Source organism: Sphaeramia orbicularis, chromosome 22, assembly GCF_902148855.1.
Source record: "Sphaeramia orbicularis chromosome 22, fSphaOr1.1, whole genome shotgun sequence".
NCBI classification, from domain to species: Eukaryota; Metazoa; Chordata; class Actinopteri; order Kurtiformes; family Apogonidae; genus Sphaeramia; species Sphaeramia orbicularis.
In genome coordinates, this window is record NC_043978.1 from 53,160,227 (window position 1) to 53,179,782 (window position 19,556).

General features: G+C 36.9%; 1 protein-coding gene across 1 annotated transcript in view; it reads right to left on the bottom strand.

The window, feature by feature from the left end:
* slc7a14a (solute carrier family 7 member 14a) overlaps positions 1–19,556 on the bottom strand; it is a 72,600-nt gene that overhangs the window by 19,716 nt on the left and 33,328 nt on the right. The window contains exons 2-5 of the mRNA XM_030126867.1: positions 15,909–16,464; positions 9,120–9,356; positions 1,870–2,087; positions 646–792 (exon numbers count right to left, since the gene is read on the bottom strand). Of these exons, the coding sequence (XP_029982727.1) occupies positions 646–792; positions 1,870–2,087; positions 9,120–9,356; positions 15,909–16,215 (909 nt within the window). The 5' untranslated portion in view covers positions 16,216–16,464. The remainder of the gene's footprint in view (positions 1–645; positions 793–1,869; positions 2,088–9,119; positions 9,357–15,908; positions 16,465–19,556) is intronic.

The window sequence follows — 19,556 nt, forward strand, 5'->3', positions numbered from 1 at the left end:
AATCTCCAAACTGAACAGTGGAATATTAATGTTAACGAGAATTAATTAATGAGAATTAATGACATTCTTGTGGTTCAAACACGCTCCACACACGAAACCACCCGCCATGACAAAAACGTCGTCATTAAAACCAAGTTACAATTAAACTGACACTCTGGCCAAACTGTCACAGAACTGGCACCACTAGCTCGGTCTGACAAAGCCACAAGGATGTTGTCTGGTTTTAAATCCCTTCTTCAAACCCATCTTTTCTCCTTGGCTTTTGAAACCATGTGAGATGTTTGAAGGTACAATCTTTATTCTATTGTTTTTATTTGGTAGTGGTTTATTGTTCTTATTTATCTATTTTATTAATTTATTTATGTTGTTTTTAATTGTATGGCTTTTTAATCTATCTTGTATTTTATTCTTTTATTTGGTTTTATTTGTTCTTCTGTATAGCACTTTTTTCTTTTGTGTACAGTTTCTATGTCTTTAAATCTATTCTGTATTTTATTCTTCTATTTTGGTTTTAATTATTCTTCTGTACAGCACTTTGGTCCACTGCAGTTGTTTTAAAGTGCTTTATAAATAAAGTTGGATTGGATTGGATAATGTGTGTGTGCATATCCTGTGTATACATTTGTGACGTCTCCGGTAACTCACAGAGACGTAGGCTGTGAGGCAGGTGATCAGCGACGCAGTGATGGCATAGGGGATGGAAGTGTTTGGACTTTTGGCCTCTTCTCCAGTGGTTGCAATAATGTCAAATCCAATAAAGGCGTAGAAACAGGTGGCTGCACCCTGCATCACCTGGAACACAACAAACAGGGTCTGAATGGAACTGATCACTTGTAAATCACTGCCATTGACAAATTGACTGTATCTGTTTGTATATCGGCTAAAATTTCCTTAGGGGGTCAAATGAGTGTCCATTTTTGTCAAAAAAAAAAAAAACAGTTGTCATAAATGCATAGAAGTGTGTGTAAATAATGCTAATCCATTTGTGCACAGACTACTGATATTCTCTGACAGTGGAAGCTCTATTTTCATAAATATTGGATTTGGAATAGCACGTGGATGTGAAAACTTGTGCTGGTGGACGGACGTGACATTACCCATGATGCTCTGGTCAGTACCAGTACTTTATTAGGAATAAACTGATAGACTTACTATTGATAATTCTGCTCTTCTTCATAAATGTTGGTATTGTGGATCTAAAACAATCCCAGCTGACACAAAAACACTAAATGTGTCAGTGGACGGATGTGACATGGTTGTTGTGGATCCCATCATACTGATGCTCTGCAGCCATGTCAGCGTTTACACTAATGATCCCTGTGCAAAAACTAGGAGCACTATTATTTATTGGATAGTTTATCATCAGACTAAAGAGGAAAGAACAATATAGAATTGTTCTTTGTGTCTAAAAATGCTTCTTATTGTAAAACTGTTGATGTAAACAGTGCTGTGTGCCATTCTTCATGTATGTATTGGTGGAACAGAAGCAGGATGGATCAGCACCATACTCCAGATTGAACCTGTACAAATAAAACATGTGATATGGAGGAGAGAATCTGGGAAGAAAAACTGGGGAATCTAAAAGAAGAGAAGATTTGTTTTTCAGCTCAATTCAGTTCAAATAGAACTTGTCCATTTGTGACATGAAAATATAGCATTAATTGTGCTGAAATGGGACATTTTTGAGCTGAAAACATAGTTCATATGAGCATCAACATGTTGAACAGAACTGAAATCCTGTCCATTTGAACAACTGTCATTTACCAACACAAAGTTCCTTTGGATTCACTGAGATTGATTTATAATGAACAAAGACACAAATAAGAGCTCTAAGCACATTTTAGCCGATATGTGTGGATGCTTACGTACCCCTGACCACCCAAATGGCAGGAATCTGCCCTCGTCCCAGTTCTCTCCATTGACAAAGAACAGACCGGCGATCATCATGAACACCCACACTATGAGGTTGATGACGTTCAGAACGTTGTTGAAGCCTACAGAGTTCTTCACTCCCAAAGCTACGATCACTGTCACCAGCAGCGCGATGAGCAGCGCCAAGAGGTCAGGGTAGGACTGTTCTCCTTTACCTGGAGAGAAAGGAACAAAAACACATTGACAACACGCTCTATTTCAGCCCAACAGCTTGAGCCAAATGGGGTGTGCACAAATACTCTTATTCTCCTACAGCACAGGCGCCAAACATGCGGCTCGGGGGCCAAATCCGGCCCGCCAAAGGGTCCAATCCAGCCTGTAGGATGAATTTGTGAAATACAAAAATTACACTGAAGATATTAACAATCAATGGTGTCAAAACCATTTTAATTCAGGTTCCACATACAGAACAATTACATCTCAGTTGGGTCAGACCAGTAAAATATTATCATAATAACCTATAAATGAAGAAAACTGCAGATTTTTATCTTTGTTTTAGTGTAAAAAAAGTACAATTACATGAAAATGTAATGTATCAACAAACTATCCTCTTACAAAAAATCTGAATAACCCGAACAAATATGAACAACCTGAAATGTCTTAAGAGAAGTAAATGCAATTCTACTAATATTCTGCCTGTTATTAAATGTTTTGTGTGTTTGTAATTGTAATGCAAGTTGTGATGCACATGTGTAAATGATAAACTGATAAACTGAGGCTGAATATTGTTAAAATTGCACTTAAGACATTTAAAGTTGTTCATGTTATTCAGATTTTTAAGGAAACGTTGAAGATGTAAACCTGATCATAATGTAATTTTACTTTTTTCACTGTTATTTTTTTACTGGTCTGGCCCACTGGAGATCATATTGGGCTGAAAATGGCCCCTGAACTCTGACAGCCCTGTCCTGCAGGAAAGGGAAACCATAACTTTCCATGATGGTGCGGAACAGCTGGCTGCAGCGCTTGTCATGCGACCACCACCCCTGCTCTGTCAGCGGGCAACAGGAAGACACGGACAGGACGGTGTCTCACAGATAGACGCAGCTGGCGCACCCATCAACTATAGTGTTACAGCAGATGAGCCGGCATCCCCCTCATGGTCCTGTTTATGACCTGGAAAACTGCGGAGCATGATTCATTTTGAAATCGAAGATGGCCACAGCCACTGTTTCTCTCCATTAACGTCATGACTTCCCAGACACTGAGTTAACCCATAAAGGCCCAAACATCCATCACCAACCAAAACCATCTACTGATCTAAACTATTTCATACCTGTTGATCCACTAATCCTATCAATCCATGTAAACCAGGGCTGTCAAACTTATTTTACTTCAGTTCCACATTCGCCCCAATTTGATCTGCAGTGGGCCGGACCAGTAAAATAATAACAGTGAAAGAAGTAAAATTATATTATGACCAGGTTTACATCGACAAAGTTTCCTTAAAAATCTGAATAACATGAACAACTTGAATTGTCTTAAGAAAAACAAGTGCAATTTTAACACCATTCTGTCTCGGTTTATCAGTTTATCATTTACACACGTGCATTTTTGATATTTAAAAAAATGGTATGAAAGGCAATTTTTGAAGGATACACTTGTTAAGCTCTAATAAGTAATAGGTAAATAATTTATTTTTGATTCTACATTAAATTACCATTAATTTGGTGGTCAAGTTTTCTATTTCTCTGGTTTGTTTTCACCTTTTTATGTTTTGCTTGTTTGTTTGCTTGGATGCATTGTTTTTTTTTGTTTTTTCTTTTTCCTATATTGAATGCTGGGTAGCTGAATGTGTTCTGTCGGACAGGCATTAATAGAAGCAATTTGCTTCTGCCTGGGCCTTTTCAGTCATTAACCTGTTAGTAATGTTTGTAATGTTTGAAGTGTTGTTGTTGACACTAGTTGTATTATTATGCGATGACTGAATAAAGAATTTCATCATCATTATCATTACAATCGCACAAAACATTTAGTAACAGGCAGAATATTGGTCAAATTGCATTTACTTTTCTTAAGACATTTCCGTTTGTTCATATTTGTTCAGGTTATTCACATTTTTTGTAAAAGTATAGTTTGGTAATGCAAACATTTTCATGTAATTTTACTTTTTTACACCAAAAAAACAAAGACAAAATTTGGGGTCGTCATTATTTAGAGGTTATTATAATATTTTACTGGTTCTGACCCATTTTAATCTAATTGGACTGTATGTGTCTGTATGTGGAACCTGAATTAAAATGATTTTGACACCATTGATTGTTAATATCTTCAGTGCCATTTTTGCATTCCACAAATTCATCCCAGGGGCCGGATTGGACCCTTTGGCGGGCCGGATTTGGCCCCCCGAGATGCATGTTTGACACCTGTGAACTAAACAATAGGTGTAAAATGTAGTTTGTCATCTTTTCATGGTCATCAGATATGACCCATTTAGATGTTCAGAGGCTCCGTAGTGAATGTGGAAACACCATCATCTTCTACAACAGGGGTTCTCAAAGTGGGGGACACCGGAGGGGGTGGTGAAATGATTTTCAGAAACCTGTTGATGTGATCCCTGACGTGGTTACGACTGGTTAAGGGCAGTATTGCTGCACATGTACTTTGTAGGAAGGATATTGAAAGTTTCAAGGTGCGTAGGAAGCGTTTTTACTTTGAAAGAGCAAAGGTTTCATAAATAGAACATGAACAACAGCTCGACAGCAACAAACAGGTACGGCATTGTCCGGCCTACAGGTTTGACTAATGGTTAATTAACCCTTTCATGCATAGTGGTCACTACAGTGGACAGTTCTTCTCCAGCAGTTCTCTTGTATATTCATGGGTTTAGTTGTTTTAGTTCCATATCAGCCAACACAGTGGACACTTAGGCATCATCTCACAAACTGCAATTCATACCATTACTCTAACTTTGCTGTTCTTGATTGGTTCTTGAGTGGAAATCAATTGTTAATTGTTATTTTTTGCATATCATCTCCATGAAGTGAGTAATAACTAGTATTAGAATATGTTAAAATGTGAGAAAACATCAGATTAGCTGCATCAAACATGGTTTCATTTCACTGTTTTCATATCACTTTATGGTATTGTGTTTTAAATACATGTTTCTTTGCTTCAAGAATAAAATTCATGGTGTAGCTGAGTGGACATTTTTGTAAATCTGTGAAAAAAAACCCCTCAATCTCATTGTTTTTTCATGCCTAAGGAGGAATAAAAACACTCAAAAAAAACAAAACAAAAAAACCTCCGCTAAGGTTCTCATAATTCATGCATGAAAGGGTTAATAATTAATAAAAATAAACATAAAAAGGCCAATAAACGTTGTAAAACAGACATTAACCTTAATAAACATGAACATAACCCCCCTCCTCCCTTGAACCCCTGCACATAAAACAGAACATAATGAGAAAAATGTCACATACCCACAATGCAATGTGGCAAATATGTCACAGTATCATTGCATGACTCCCGTGCACACGTTTTTTTTTTTAATGTTTCAGTCACTTCAGGGATGGGGGGGGGGGGGTCGCCATTCTCTGGCATCATTATTTTGGGGTATTTTGGCGTTTAAAAGTTTGATCGATTGATTCACCAGTAAAACCCATGGAATTAGATCAATGACAGTGGATGGAGATGCTTGGTTTATGTTCAGTTAATGATAGATTTTACTGAAAAAGTCACTTTTTTTTTCCATTTTTGTCTGTTTTTGATATAATAACCCTCCACTTTAATCAGAATTGTTAGGGACATCTTAATGGTCTATAAGTTAAATGCAAGAAAATATCTGATTTATACTGATAAAATGCAAACTACAGAAGTAAGATGTAGAGAAAATTTCACTTGGGAACTGACACAAAAGTAGCCCTGGGTCTGTATGGGGGAACATTACTCAGATGCTTCGGGGAAATTAGTCTTTCAGGGCATTTCACTTAAGCTGCTGCTTCCACTAATTTAAAAGATCTGCTTATGAGTAAATACAGTAAATAGTCCATTCACTACCTTTCAAATGTGTTTCATTACTCACATGGATTTTACCCGACACGCCAAACAGCTTTAAATTTTAATGCGATCAAATCATGTAACAAAATACGGCACATTTTTAAATCAATGCAGTTTCATCTTTTGGCCATTTTAGAAATATAATCTCAAACCTCCCTTCCTCTACTTGGCTTTTACATTTTGCTTTAGTTACTATTTTATTTTGTCATTCCATTTATTGAATATTTAACCCTTTCATGCACAGTGGTCACTCCAGTGGACAGTTCTTCTCCAGATGTTCTCTTGTATATTCATGGGTTTTGTTGTTTTAGTTCCATATCAGCCAACACAGTCGACACTTCTGCACCATCCCACACAATGCGATTCAGACCATTACTGTAACTTTGCTGTTCTAGATAAACCTGATCTGCACTAACATGTTTGAGTGTAAAAAAATGCTAATTGTTGTTAGACTGCAATTAACAGGTTTTTTTTTTTTTTTTAACAATTTTTTTTTAGTTTTTTTTTTTTTGCATATTATCTCCATGAAGTGAATAATAACTAGTGTTAGAGTATGTTAACATGTGAGAAAACATCAGATTAGCAGCATTAAAAATGTTTTTATGTCATAGTCGTCAGACAGTATATTGGTAAATACATGTTTCTTTGCTTCTAAAATGTAGCGCATAGTGTCCAGCTGAGTGGCATTTTTGTAACTCCATGTAAAATAGGTTCACAAAAAAATTCAATTGATTTTTTTTTTTTTTTTTTTCATGTCTAAAGAGGAAAAAACATACTCGGGGGGGGGGGGGATCTTGATGAAGGTTCTCATAATTCATGCATGAAAGGGTTAAATTTGTTATTACCGTCTGATATTTATTCTCTGTGTTTTGAGCACTGTTTCATATTCTAATTGCTGCTCATATAGCACCACAGACTAAGAACACTAATTACACAAATAATGAAAATTAACAAATATACTACTCTGCATGTTTAGTCCAGTCTACAACATCCTACTCAGTTTATAAGAAATGAAACGACTTTTACTCAACAGCTGTGCTAAAGAATACATTTGACATACTTGCATTTCCATTTTATGCATCATGATAAATCTACTTCACTAAATCTTCAAGATGAATATCGTCCCTTGCCTCTGAGACTGTTTGTCTGACGGCTTTAGTCTCTGAATGTTGATTCTGAATGTTTGTGTTAAACTAAAGGATTAAGTTTCCCTCTATTAATTGACACATTTTTCCTCCTTCTTCATCTAAAATAAACTCTTTAAAACCCTCATGGTTTGGATGAAAATGCATTGTCACCGGGATGTTTTTCTGAGTTCATGGAAAATTGATTTGGGCATACATGAATCGAATGGAATCGAATAGACTGTAGATTAAACTACCAACAGTTTATGAAGTCATTCAAATGACATCAGCCTTGAATATAAGCTGAATAATGTCACATAAACATGAATGCAGCAGTGAAATGAATCCAAAAACATCACATATAATAGTAGAACACTGACAGTGGCCATTTAACTTTCATACTTTATCTTCATTTGGCTGATAATACTTAAAGACTTTAGTTTTTGTAGACCCAGTTTTTACTTGTAATTGAATGTGGTACTAGTGCTTAATTTCAGGACCTTAATAATTATTCCTCTGCTTCGAAACAGGTCAATATTCATTACATTAACCCTATTCAGGATAACCAGGGTCTGAACGGACCCTGTGGATGAAAAAACGTTGCTAGTTTTTGCAAAAATCAATGAATCTGTCAGATTTTTTTTTTTTTCAGTGAACCAAATTTTGTTGTTTTGTGGACCGTAGAAAATTATGATGATAGCTTTGTTTGTTTTTATATAATATTACATTTCTCAACAGGGTCTGTTCGGACCCTGTAAAATTGATCACTTATTTCATGCTGTAATTCTGGATGCACTTTACTAACATTTTTTCTTACTTTCCAGAAATGTAAATAACTGAACCGTGACCCACAGGAGGACAAAATACACAACCCCAGCTGTCATCCAAGGACGATTTCATAGTGAAAGTGATTCAGATGATGATTTTGTTCCAAACAGTGACAACAGCCTTGATAGTGATACAGAGGCTGAAATCCACTCAGATATTGATGATGTCTTGGAAATTGATGAAAATGGGGCAGTGGAACAGAATGTTCCTGATCAGGTGACAGAGAAAGAGGCAACGACAGGGGCAGAGGCCATGGTAGGGTTCATGGTAGGGTTCATGGTAGGGTTCATGGTAGGGTCCATGGTAGGGTTCATGGTAGGGTTCATGGTAGGGTTCATGGTAGGGTTCATGGTAGGGTCCATGGTAGGGTTCATGGTAGGGTCCATGGTAGGGTTCATGGTAGGGTTCATGGTAGGGTCCATGGTAGGGTTCATGGTAGGGTCCATGGTAGGGTTCATGGTAGGGTCCATGGTAGGGTTCATGGTAGGGTTCATGGTAGGGTCCATGGTAGGGTTCATGGTAGGGTCCATGGTAGGGTTCATGGTAGGGTCCATGGTAGGGTCCATGGTAGGGGCAGAGGCCATGTTCAGGTGCAACAGCAGATTGCCGTTCACGATCAAAGATATAGTAAATGCACCAGATCCAAATGATAATCCACCAAATTCTATACATTATATAACAGTTGTTTTGGAAAAGGATTGTTGAAAGGAATGAGAAAGAACAACTTTCGCTGACTTTATTACTGAATATTAATTCCTTAGATAATGGGGCATATATTGTATGTTCTTTCAAATGCCCAAATCACAGAAAATCGTTACGTTTTGGTATTAAAAAATTCATAGAAAAAAAAAACTACTCTGTATTTTTCTTTCATATTTGGTTTATAGGCTCAGCACCAGCGTACCAAAAATTGCATAGAATGTTGTCAAATGTGTATTTGACGTTTTTGAGCTTTGAAAGAGAATGTCTTTAATTTGATACTTTTCTACAGAAGTGGAGATATGGGATCCTTACAGACTACTTAGATGCAAATTATCTACAGCTTATCTAAAAGTAGACAATCCAGACTTTCAGTTGAGCTATTGATCAAAAAAATTGAACTTCAAATACATTTTTGGTGATTTTTTTGAAAAACAGGGTCCACTTGGACCTTGGTTATCCAGTAACGTAAGTTTTTCGGTTATCCTGAATAGGGTTAAACAACCACAGTCACAAGAACAATCCGCTCCCACTCACCCAGACCGTTGAGTGTCCCAATGTGTGAGATCATAAAGTTACTGATGCTGTGATTGGCCAGCGAGTCGGCCATGCTGCTGAGAGCCGAGGCCCCCGCTGCCGTGCCGATCAGATACTCCAGAATTAAATTCCAGCCGATGAAAAAGGCCACACACTCGCCCACAGTCACGTAGCTGTATGTGTAGGCTGAACCTGTGGTCTTAGGCACGCGGACGCCAAACTCTGCATAACACACTCCTGCAGAAGGTAGAAGGACACACACACAAACATGAGTCAGTGACATGGAAGGATTTGAAAAGACCAAAAACATGGCTGACTGTTTAAACTCAGTGACTTTCTTCTACTTAGATAACGTGGCTGTTGACTTAAAAGATGTGATGCAAACATGATTCATCGGACCTCCTGCATCGTTCTTACTATGGATGAAATTCAAATGGCATCTGAAAGCTGAGATGTGGAGATTTCAAATGCTATATAACACATTATTGTGGAGTCTTGCATTGGCTGAGGGGGAGGGGTGAAAGTGGGCGGAGCAGAAAGGAGCAGAGTGCAGTCAGTGAGAGACACTTATTACCTTTAGCGGTGTTTTAGTGAGGTTTTAGCCACGTTTCTGTGGTGAATTCTTGCAAATAATTGTATATAATACGGCTAAAATTTGCTTAGAGGTCTTATTTGTGTCTTTGTGCATCAGAAATCAATCTCAGTGAATCCAAAGGAACTTTGTGTTGGTAAATGACAGTTGTTCAAATGGACAGGATTTCAGTTCTGTTCAACATGTTGATGCTCATATGAACTATGTTTTCAGCTCAAAAATGTCCCATTTCAGCACAATTAATGCTATATTTTCATGTCACAAATGGCCAAGTTCTATTTGAACTGAATTGAGCTGAAAAACAAATCTTCTCTTCTTTTGGATTCCCCAGTTTTTCTTCCCAGATTCTCTCCTCCATATCACATGTTTTATTTGTACAGGTTCAATCTGGAGTATGGTGCTGATCCATCCTGCTTCTGTTCCACCAATACATACATGAAGAATGGCACACAGCACTGTTTACATCAACACTTTTACAATAAGAAGCATTTTTATACAGAAAGAGCAATTCTATATTGTTCTTTCCTCTTTAGTCTGGTGCTAAACTATCCAGTAAATAATAGTGCTCCTAGTTTTTGCACAGGGATCATTAGTGTAAACGCTGACATGGCTGCAGAGCATCAGTATGATGGGATCCACAACAACCATGTCACATCCGTCCACTGACACATTTAGTGTTTTTGTGTCAGCTGGGATTGTTTTAGATCCACAATACCAACATTTATGAAGAAGAGGAGAATTATCAATAGTAAGTCTATAAGTTTATTCCTAATAAAGCACTGGTACTGACCAGAGCATCATGGGTAATGTCACGTCCGTCCACCAGCAAAAGTTTTCACATACACGTGCTATTCCAAATCCAGTATTTATGAAAATAGAGCTTCCACTGTCAGAGAATATCAGTAGTCTGTGCACAAATGGATTAGCATTATTTACACACACTTCTATGACTTTATGACAACTGTTTTTTTGGACAAAAATGGACACTCATTTGACCCCTTAAGGAAATTTTAGCCGAATAGTGATAGTGCTGTTTTGGAGTGTTTTGCTAGTGTGTTTTGCCGTGTTTTTATCAAGTTTTGCCTGTTTTTCACTGCTTTTAACTGTATTTTTCTGGTTCGTAAAAGGAGCTAATTTTCTTCTAATCCTTAAAATGAAAATAGCATTATTAAACATCTGGAAACAATCCATTTGTGTTTCTTTTTGAGTTTTAGCAAATACCATTTAACTTCTCCTACACAGCCACCTTCTTAAATTTAATTAACTGACATATATTATCTATAACAAATACAAAAAAACAAAATGAAAGATTTTTTTAAAGGAATTACATAGGAAATGCAAATAATCTGAATAGATTGCAAATACATTTCCAAAATAGCAGTCATGTGTAGTTAATTGGATTACATGATATTTTGACAATTTAAATAACAGAAAAAATATGCATAATTAACAATTTTAGAGTGTGTAAATATAGGGGGAAAATATATGGTATCTGAACTTTTGTGCATTTTCAACTGTAGAAACGACAGAAAATGTTGTTTGTCAACATGATTCTGACCAAATCTATTCATGATGCCACTGAACTTACACATCTGTCCTTATACTGTAATACACTACAGGACTTCTGCTGGGTTTGTATAATGTTTACATGCAGTTATGTGTCACATCGTCACAAATATGGAAAAGATGCATTCCTCTGTCTATATTTATATTGTAGATAGCTGTCTTTTTTTTTACTTTTTTGAACCACTTTCTAAGGGAGATTTGATTTTTCTGACCACTTGTATTATCTGATGATAAAGTAGTGAAGTAGAACATTGAGGATAAAATATGAGATGCATGAAAAATCACCAAGCTGTGGATCATAACTGAAATGTCTGGTGAGGTCAGTGAAGACTCAGACCTTTAGTTACATCACTGACCCAAAAGCACGTTGACTGATAGACTCCATTATTGTCTAAGTGACAGGCTGAATCGAAGGTATTGGGAGAGGCATTAACGTAGTGCTAAGACATCCCCTGAGTGCTTCTTCTATTACAGCTTTGCCCGTCTAATGTCTTTGCCCTTGTAATAATAGTATAGTTATTAAAAGGCACTTGAATGATGATAAGAATGACAGCAGTCATAAGTATGATAGAGCCAGAGTGTGTGCGGTCAGAGTCTGCAGAGGCTTTTCTTACATGCATCAAACCGAATCAAAGTCATAAAGGTAGTCTCCACAAAGTTAAAGATACAATTTTTAATTAAAATTTGGTCATTTTTTTGTCATTGTTTCTTACGCAACAGCAACATGTCACCCCTAAATTGACCTCAAGTTAATATGGACTAAAACCAAAAACCTTCCAGTGGACAAATGCAAAAGAACTGCTACAAACAGACTGAGATCATTTCACTAGTTTAGCAACCTGTGGTAGCAACATTAATTCAACAAACCCATAGGTTAGATTAGATTAGATTAGATTAGATTAGATTAGATAGAACTTTACTGATCCTTTGTAGGGGTCTAAGAAAATATTGGTTCTGAAATATATCGCAATATTTCATTTCACAATACTGTATCAATATTCAAAAGTACTGTATCGATATTTTTAGGTATTTATTCAAATGCAGATATTGTGGGGGTTCATTTTTGTTTTGTTTTTTTGTTTTGTTTTTTCTCCTTTCTTTATATTTTATTATTATTATTTAACACTCTTTTATTAAATAATGTTAGTTACTTTATCTCCCCCTTGAACTGCCACCTTATTGTGGTGGGGGAGTTTGAGTGCCCGAATGATCCCAGGAGCTCTGTTGTCGGGGGCTTTATGCCCCTGGTAGGGTCTCCCAAGGCAAACAGGTCCTGGGTGACGGGCCAGACTAAGAACAGTTCAGAAGCCCCCTATGAAGAAGTACCAACAGAAGAACGTGACGTCGCCCGGCATGGCACAGCCGGGGCCCCACCCTGGAGCCAGGCCTGGGGTTGGGGCTCGAATGCGAGCGCCTGGTGGTCGGGCCTATGCCCACAGGGTCCGGCCGGGCCCAGCCCGAAGGAGCGATGTGGGCCCGCCCTCCGGTGGACTAACCACCCACCGAGGGAATCGTAGGGGCCGGGTGGACTGTGGATTGGGTGGCAGTCGACGGCAGGGAGCCCGACAACACGATCCCCGGACGCAGAGTCTAGCTCTTAGTTACTTTATTTGGATTGAACTCAAATCCTGTTCTGATGTTAGTTGTGAACTAATAGAATCTGAACATTTGAACAGGATCTGAAACTGGAATGTCTGTAAAACACAATTTCAGTTTGAACACAGGAACATTTTGTGATAGAACATTAGATCCTGTTGGGATCAAATAAAATGTGTTTAGTATTTGTGCAGATTTCTGGTGTAATTCAATTCTTCAAGGAAATAATCATTTAAAAAAAAAAACAACAAAAAATTGCCTTTTTAACAGTATCATGATATATCGTGATATATCGTATCGTGATCCTAGTACTGTGATTTGTATCGTATCGCCAGATTCTTGCTGATACGCAGCCCTAATCATTAAATTGTTTACTTCCTGAAGGCTCTGTTAATGCAACAGTGTTAATGCAACACTGGACAATATTAGAACGAGGCTTATGCTGTCGGGGGCCGACAGCAAGGGTAGATCCCCAACCCCCCCCCCCCATCCTCTGCTATATATAAATCTATCCACGATAATTGCCACCGGATCTCAGAAACACCACTTCACTCCCTCTCTTCAAATCCAGACTCAAAACGCATCTGTTTAGGACCTCTTTCTCTTTGTGAACACAATTTCATTGTCCAATTTTTTAACCTGCCTTTTATTTTTTACTCTGCTTTATTGCTTGTTTTCTACTCTCCTGTTTTACTGTTTTACTGTACGGTGTCCTTGAGTGCCAAGAAAGGCACCTATAAATAAAATGTGTTCTTCTTCTTATTATTATTATTAGATTATCGTTGTGAACTCAGTTTGAGTTACATCAACCTGATAGTGGCATAATAATAATAATAATAATAATAATAATAATAAACCATTTTTTCCCCATAAAACTCCACCTAGTGAATGAAAATGACACCATATGAACTGTGGATGGTACACATTTGTAAGACGATCAGTATGAACCAAATTTGATCTCAGTCGGCCTTTTATTGCTTCATTTATGTCCAAAAAACTGATTTTCAACTAAAGCGCCCCAGTTGGATGACTTATAATACTCATAGAGAAGCTGAAATCGATGCTGTTCTTCCACTCGGGGTTCCCTCCGTTGGTTATCAAGGGAGAAGAAATCCAACCAAATCTGTCTTTGTTATCACGTTCACACAAAGGAGATCGACAGTGGCAGCGACGGCGCTCAGGGTAAAACCATTATATTATTATTATTATTATTATTATTATTATTATTATTATTATTATTATATTATATGCAAAGGGCATTTAAAACAAATGTTAGATGAATAGGAAGGTCCACTGGTATTAATCTGATGAAAAGATCGATATGGTCTCTCTGAAAAGTAGATCATATGACAACTTATGCTTGACCACGTTCTAAGATCATGATTCCCGCTGTCCTACTAGTTTAATTATTTCAATGTTATCGAAAGTGCTTTCTTTCACTTATTGTAGGTCTGTGACTTATCTATGATTACTAATACATGATATTATAATACACATCAAACTTCATTGTGTCATTCATTTGCTGAACCTGCTTTATCGTCACTGGAGCCTATCCCAGCTACTTCTGGGCGAAGGCGGGGTTCACCCTGGACATGAGGCCGGTTCATCGCAGGGCTGACTTCAGATTTTTATGGAAGTAAATCTGTCTCATCCGATTTTGAATTACAAAAGCCACTGAATTTCTAGCACTGAATTTTTTTGCACTGAAATTAAGTATCTGAATTTTCTCTGCGTCACATGACCAACCTAACGTAACTCGATTGGCGGGCTGTCAGGTCGACTTCCGATAGAATCATTGCTTATCCTTGGTGTCCCGGATGTGTGATCGGAATTTTTTGCATTTGAATTTTTGCAACTGAATTTTTTTATTCTAAATTTATGAACATAGTAAAATTGAGAGACAAAAAATTCATATACTTAATTCCAGTGCAAAAAAAAAATTCAGATAATTCCAGTGCAAAAAAAAATTTCAGATACTTAATTTCAGTGCAAAAAAAAAATTCATATACTTAATTTCAGTGTAAAAAAATCAGATACTTAATTTCAGTGTAAAAAAAAATTCAGATACTTAATTTCAGTGCAAAAAAAAATTCAGATACTTAATTTCAGTACAAAAAACAATTCAGATCTTTCATTTCAGTGCAAAAAAAAAATTCATATACTTAATTTCAGTGTAAAAAAAATCAGATACTTAATTTCAGTGCAAAAAAAATTTCAGATACTTAATTCCAGTGCAAAAAAAAAAAAAAAAATCAGATACTTAATTCCAGTGCAAAAAAAAACAAAAAACAAAAAATCAGATATTTAATTTCAGTGCAAAAAAAAATTCAGATCTTTCCTTTCAGTGCAAAAAAAAATTTCAGATACTTAATTCCAGTGCAAAAAAAAAAAAAAAAAAAAAAATCAGATACTTAATTTCAGTCCAAAAAAAATTCAGATACTTAATTTCAGTGCAAAAAAAAATCAGATACTTAATTTCAGTGCAAAAAAAAAATTCATATACTTAATTTCAGTGTAAAAAAAAATCAGATACTTAATTTCAGTGTAAAAAAAAATTCAGACACTTAATTTCAGTTCAAAAAAAATTTCAGATCTTTCATTTCAGTGCAAAAAAAAATTCAGATACTTAATTCCAGTGCAAAAAAAAAAAAAAAAAAAATCAGATACTTAATTTCAGTGCAAAAAAAAAAATTCAGATACTTAATTCCAGTGCAAAAAAAAAAAAAAAATTCATATACTTAATTTCAGTGCAAAAAAAAATTCAGATACTTAATTTCAGTGCAAAAAAAATTCAGATACTTAATTTCAGGGCAAAAAAAGTCAGTGCTAGAAATTTGAATGGCTTCTATAATTCAAAATCTGATGAGACAGATTAACTTCCATAGGTTTTATTTTGATAATTAAAAAACTGTCTTTTTGTGACATCTTGTGTGCTTTCAGCTACAACTGAAACTTTTAACTACTTAACAACAGACATATACAGTATATCTTTTGTCTTTGTCACTGAATAATGTGCATGTGAACTCCGGACTCACCTGACAATATGGAGGCCACAGCAGCTATAATAAAGGACACAATGACCCCTGGACCGGCCATCTCCTTAGCAACCAGCCCAGAAACCACGTACATCCCAGTCCCAACGCAGCTGCCCACACCCAGTGACACAAGGTCCACCGTAGACAGCACCCTGGCCAGTCTGGTTCCATGGGCTCCGGTACCAGACATGGCTGAATCCAACATGGACTCCACGGGTTTGGTCCTCAGGACACGGGATGCAAAAGTGTTCCATGCCGAGCCCCACTGTATCCTGCGTGGGTCCAGTTTCCCTACCAGACTACTCATCGTGAAGAGTAAAAGATCAAGGGTCAAAGTCTGAGGGAAGAATTTCCACAAGAAAGTGTGGGCGGGAAGATATCAGCTCTGTGACGGCGCTCCTTTCGTGTTTTTCTGTGCGTTGGTAGAATGCTGCGGAAGAATCCCTTTTCCAAACAATGGAAGAAGACCTGATTTTCTTTCACTGCTCGTCCCTTTCTCAGTCCTCAGTGGAATGTCATCTTAGTTTTTCCCCCACGTGCAGAGAGAGAGAGTCATCTGAAAAACAAACATCATTTATTTTTGCAGCACTTCACAGCACATTGGATTTCTATTGTTCACTAGACACGGTGCTTAGTTTGGAGTACACACACTGTGAGGCTGAGCAGCCCGCTGGTGCTGCTGCAGATGCATTACACCACTGTCCACAAACGGAGCACACCTGAATGAGGAAGCACCCAATTAGCACACCTCTCCCCGTAGCCCTGTTGCTATAGAAGCCAACCACATTAGTGACGGTGAAGTATCATTTCCTTTTGTGTGTGTGTGAGAGACGGAGAGCAGAGCAATATGAAGGCTACAATCAGCAGAACACACTTTTTAAGTTTTTAGACCAAATGGAGATCCAAACTGATGTCAGCCTGTGTATAAGCTGTTACTTCTTGTTAGTGCACTGTAAAAAAAAAAAAATCCTGTTGTTTTTAACGGAAAAAAAACTGGCAGCTGTGGTTTCCAGAACAATGCTGTAAAAAACACATCCAACTGTAAACATGTTTATGGAGTAACATGTAGATTTAACATTATAAACATGTAGATTTAACATTTTAAACATGTAGATTTAACATTTTAAACATGTAGATTTAACATTTTAAACATGTAGATTTAACATTTTAAACATGTAGATTTAACATTTTAAACATGTAGATTTAACAGTTTAAACATTTAGATTTAACATTATAAACATGTAGATTGAACAGTTTAAACATTTAGATTTAACGGTTTAAACATGTAGATTGAACAGTTTAAACATGTAGATTTAACATTATAAACATGTACACCCACTAAAACCAACAACAGCAGCTCCCGTCCACCCTGGTTTTACATCTGGGTGGGTGCAGTCATCTGTGGAGTGTCTCATAACAGGATCGTTTGTATTTATGTTTATTCAGTAACTTTGCACCAGTTGTTTAATAGATGAGTGTGAGTTCACTGCTGTAAAGTGGGAGACAGGGACTCAACGCCATGTGCTGCTGTTTGACTATAACAGCTCTCTTCTTAACACGGCCTCTTATCACTGTGAACTCATTCGACATCAGAGACAGTACTGAGAAGCAAATTGCAACTGACTCAGATTATTTGGTCTCTGCATAGTAATTGTTTCAGTTATTCAGAGGATTTACCAGCATTATGTGTTTGCTGATTACACATTCTGACTTTTTTTTCTGACAGGCTAAACAGTTGAATAACTACTCTATAATTAATTTGAAAATGGTGTTTTTTTTTGTTTTGTTTTTTTTAGACTTAGTCTGCAAATTAATGGGCCAGTCTGTAATATTTATATGAATCTTAACTGACCCTGAACTAAGGCGCTTCCTAAAACTGCTGCTGTCCAATATTACATTAGCAAAGGCCTATAAAGCTTTCAGAACAAGCAAAGACTGAAGTGGTGTGTGTATGCAGCCCATAGAAATAAACCTTTACCAATTTATTAATACCATTTGCTTAGGGCTGGGGGATATGGGAAAAAAATCACGAATCACAATATCACAATAATTTTTTTCATGTCAGACGATATTGATATGTATCGCGATATAAATCTTATCACAATTTTTTGTCAAGCTTAAATTTTCCTTTACTCATAATTTAGTTGTGAAGACATCAGAGAGAGAGAGAGAGAGAGAGAGAGAGAGAGAGAGAGAGAGAAATACATTGGTCGCAGTACTTATGGAGAAGTCCCTCTCTCTGCTCTTAGAATTATACCCCCCCTCCACTGTTATCGGCTAAAATTTCCTTAGGGGGTCAAATGAGTGTCTATTTTTGTCAAAACAAAAAACAGTAGTCATAAATGCATAGAAGTGTGTGTAAATAATGCTAATCCATTTGTGCACAGACTACTGATATTCTTTGACAGTGGAAGCTCTATTTTCATAAATACTGGATTTGGAATAGCACGTGTATGTGAAAACTTTTGCTGGTGGACAGACGTGACATTACCCATGATGCTCTGGTCAGTCCCAGTACTTTATTAGGAATAAACTTCTAGACTTCCTATTGCTAATTCTCCTCTTCTTCATAAATGTTAGTATTGTGGATCTAAAACAATCCCAGCTGACACAAAAACACTAAATGTGTCAGTGGACGGATGTGACATGGTTGTTGTGGATCCCATCATACTGATGCTCTGCAGCCATGTCAGCGTTTACACTAATGATCCCTGTGCAAAAACTAGGAGCACTATTATTTATTGGATAGTTTAGCATCAGACTAAAGAGGAAAGAACAATATAGAATTGTTTTTTCTGTATAAAAATGCTTCTTATTGTAAAACTGTTGATGTAAACAATGCTGTGTGCCATTCTTCATGTATGTATTGGTGGAACAGAAGCAGGATGGATCAGCACCATACTCCAGATTGAACATGTACAAATAAAACATGTGATATGGAGGAGAGAATCTGGGAAGAAAAACTGGGGAATCTAAAAGAAGAGAAGATTTGTTTTTCAGGTCAATTCAGTTCAAATAGAACTTGTCCATTTGTGACATGAAAATATAGCATTAATTGTGCTGAAATTGCACATTTTTGAGCTGAAAACATAGTTCATATGAGCATCAACATGTTGAACAGAACTGAAATCCTGTCCATTTGCAGAACTGTCATTTACCAACACAAAGTTCCTTTGGATTCACTGAGATTGATTTCTTATGCACAAAGACACAAATAAGACCTCTAAGCACATTTTAGCCTAAGATATATAATAAAATTGTCAAATGTTAGTTATCTATTCCAGATTACACTACTCCACCTTACCAAACCTCCATTCTAGTAAACAACGCAGCCCAAAGTCTGCTAGTGGAGAGATTAGTGTCACCTGCTGAGGAAGAAAGAGCATCAAAGCAGAGTATTGTGACTTCAGAACACCCATAGAAATGGTTTGACAACATCGCCGTAGCGCTGTCGCCTTCAGTGGTGGTCAGGAAATAACAGTATCACTGCATTATCCTCTCACAGGTAGAAAAAGGTTCACTGTTAATTGATTTTCAGGCACCACTTTACAGTAAGAGAGCCCTTGTATAGAGTAGAAGTTCAGCTGTAACTGCTATAATAATAGTGTTTTAAAATCTGTTGTAATACATTAGAAAACAGGGATAATC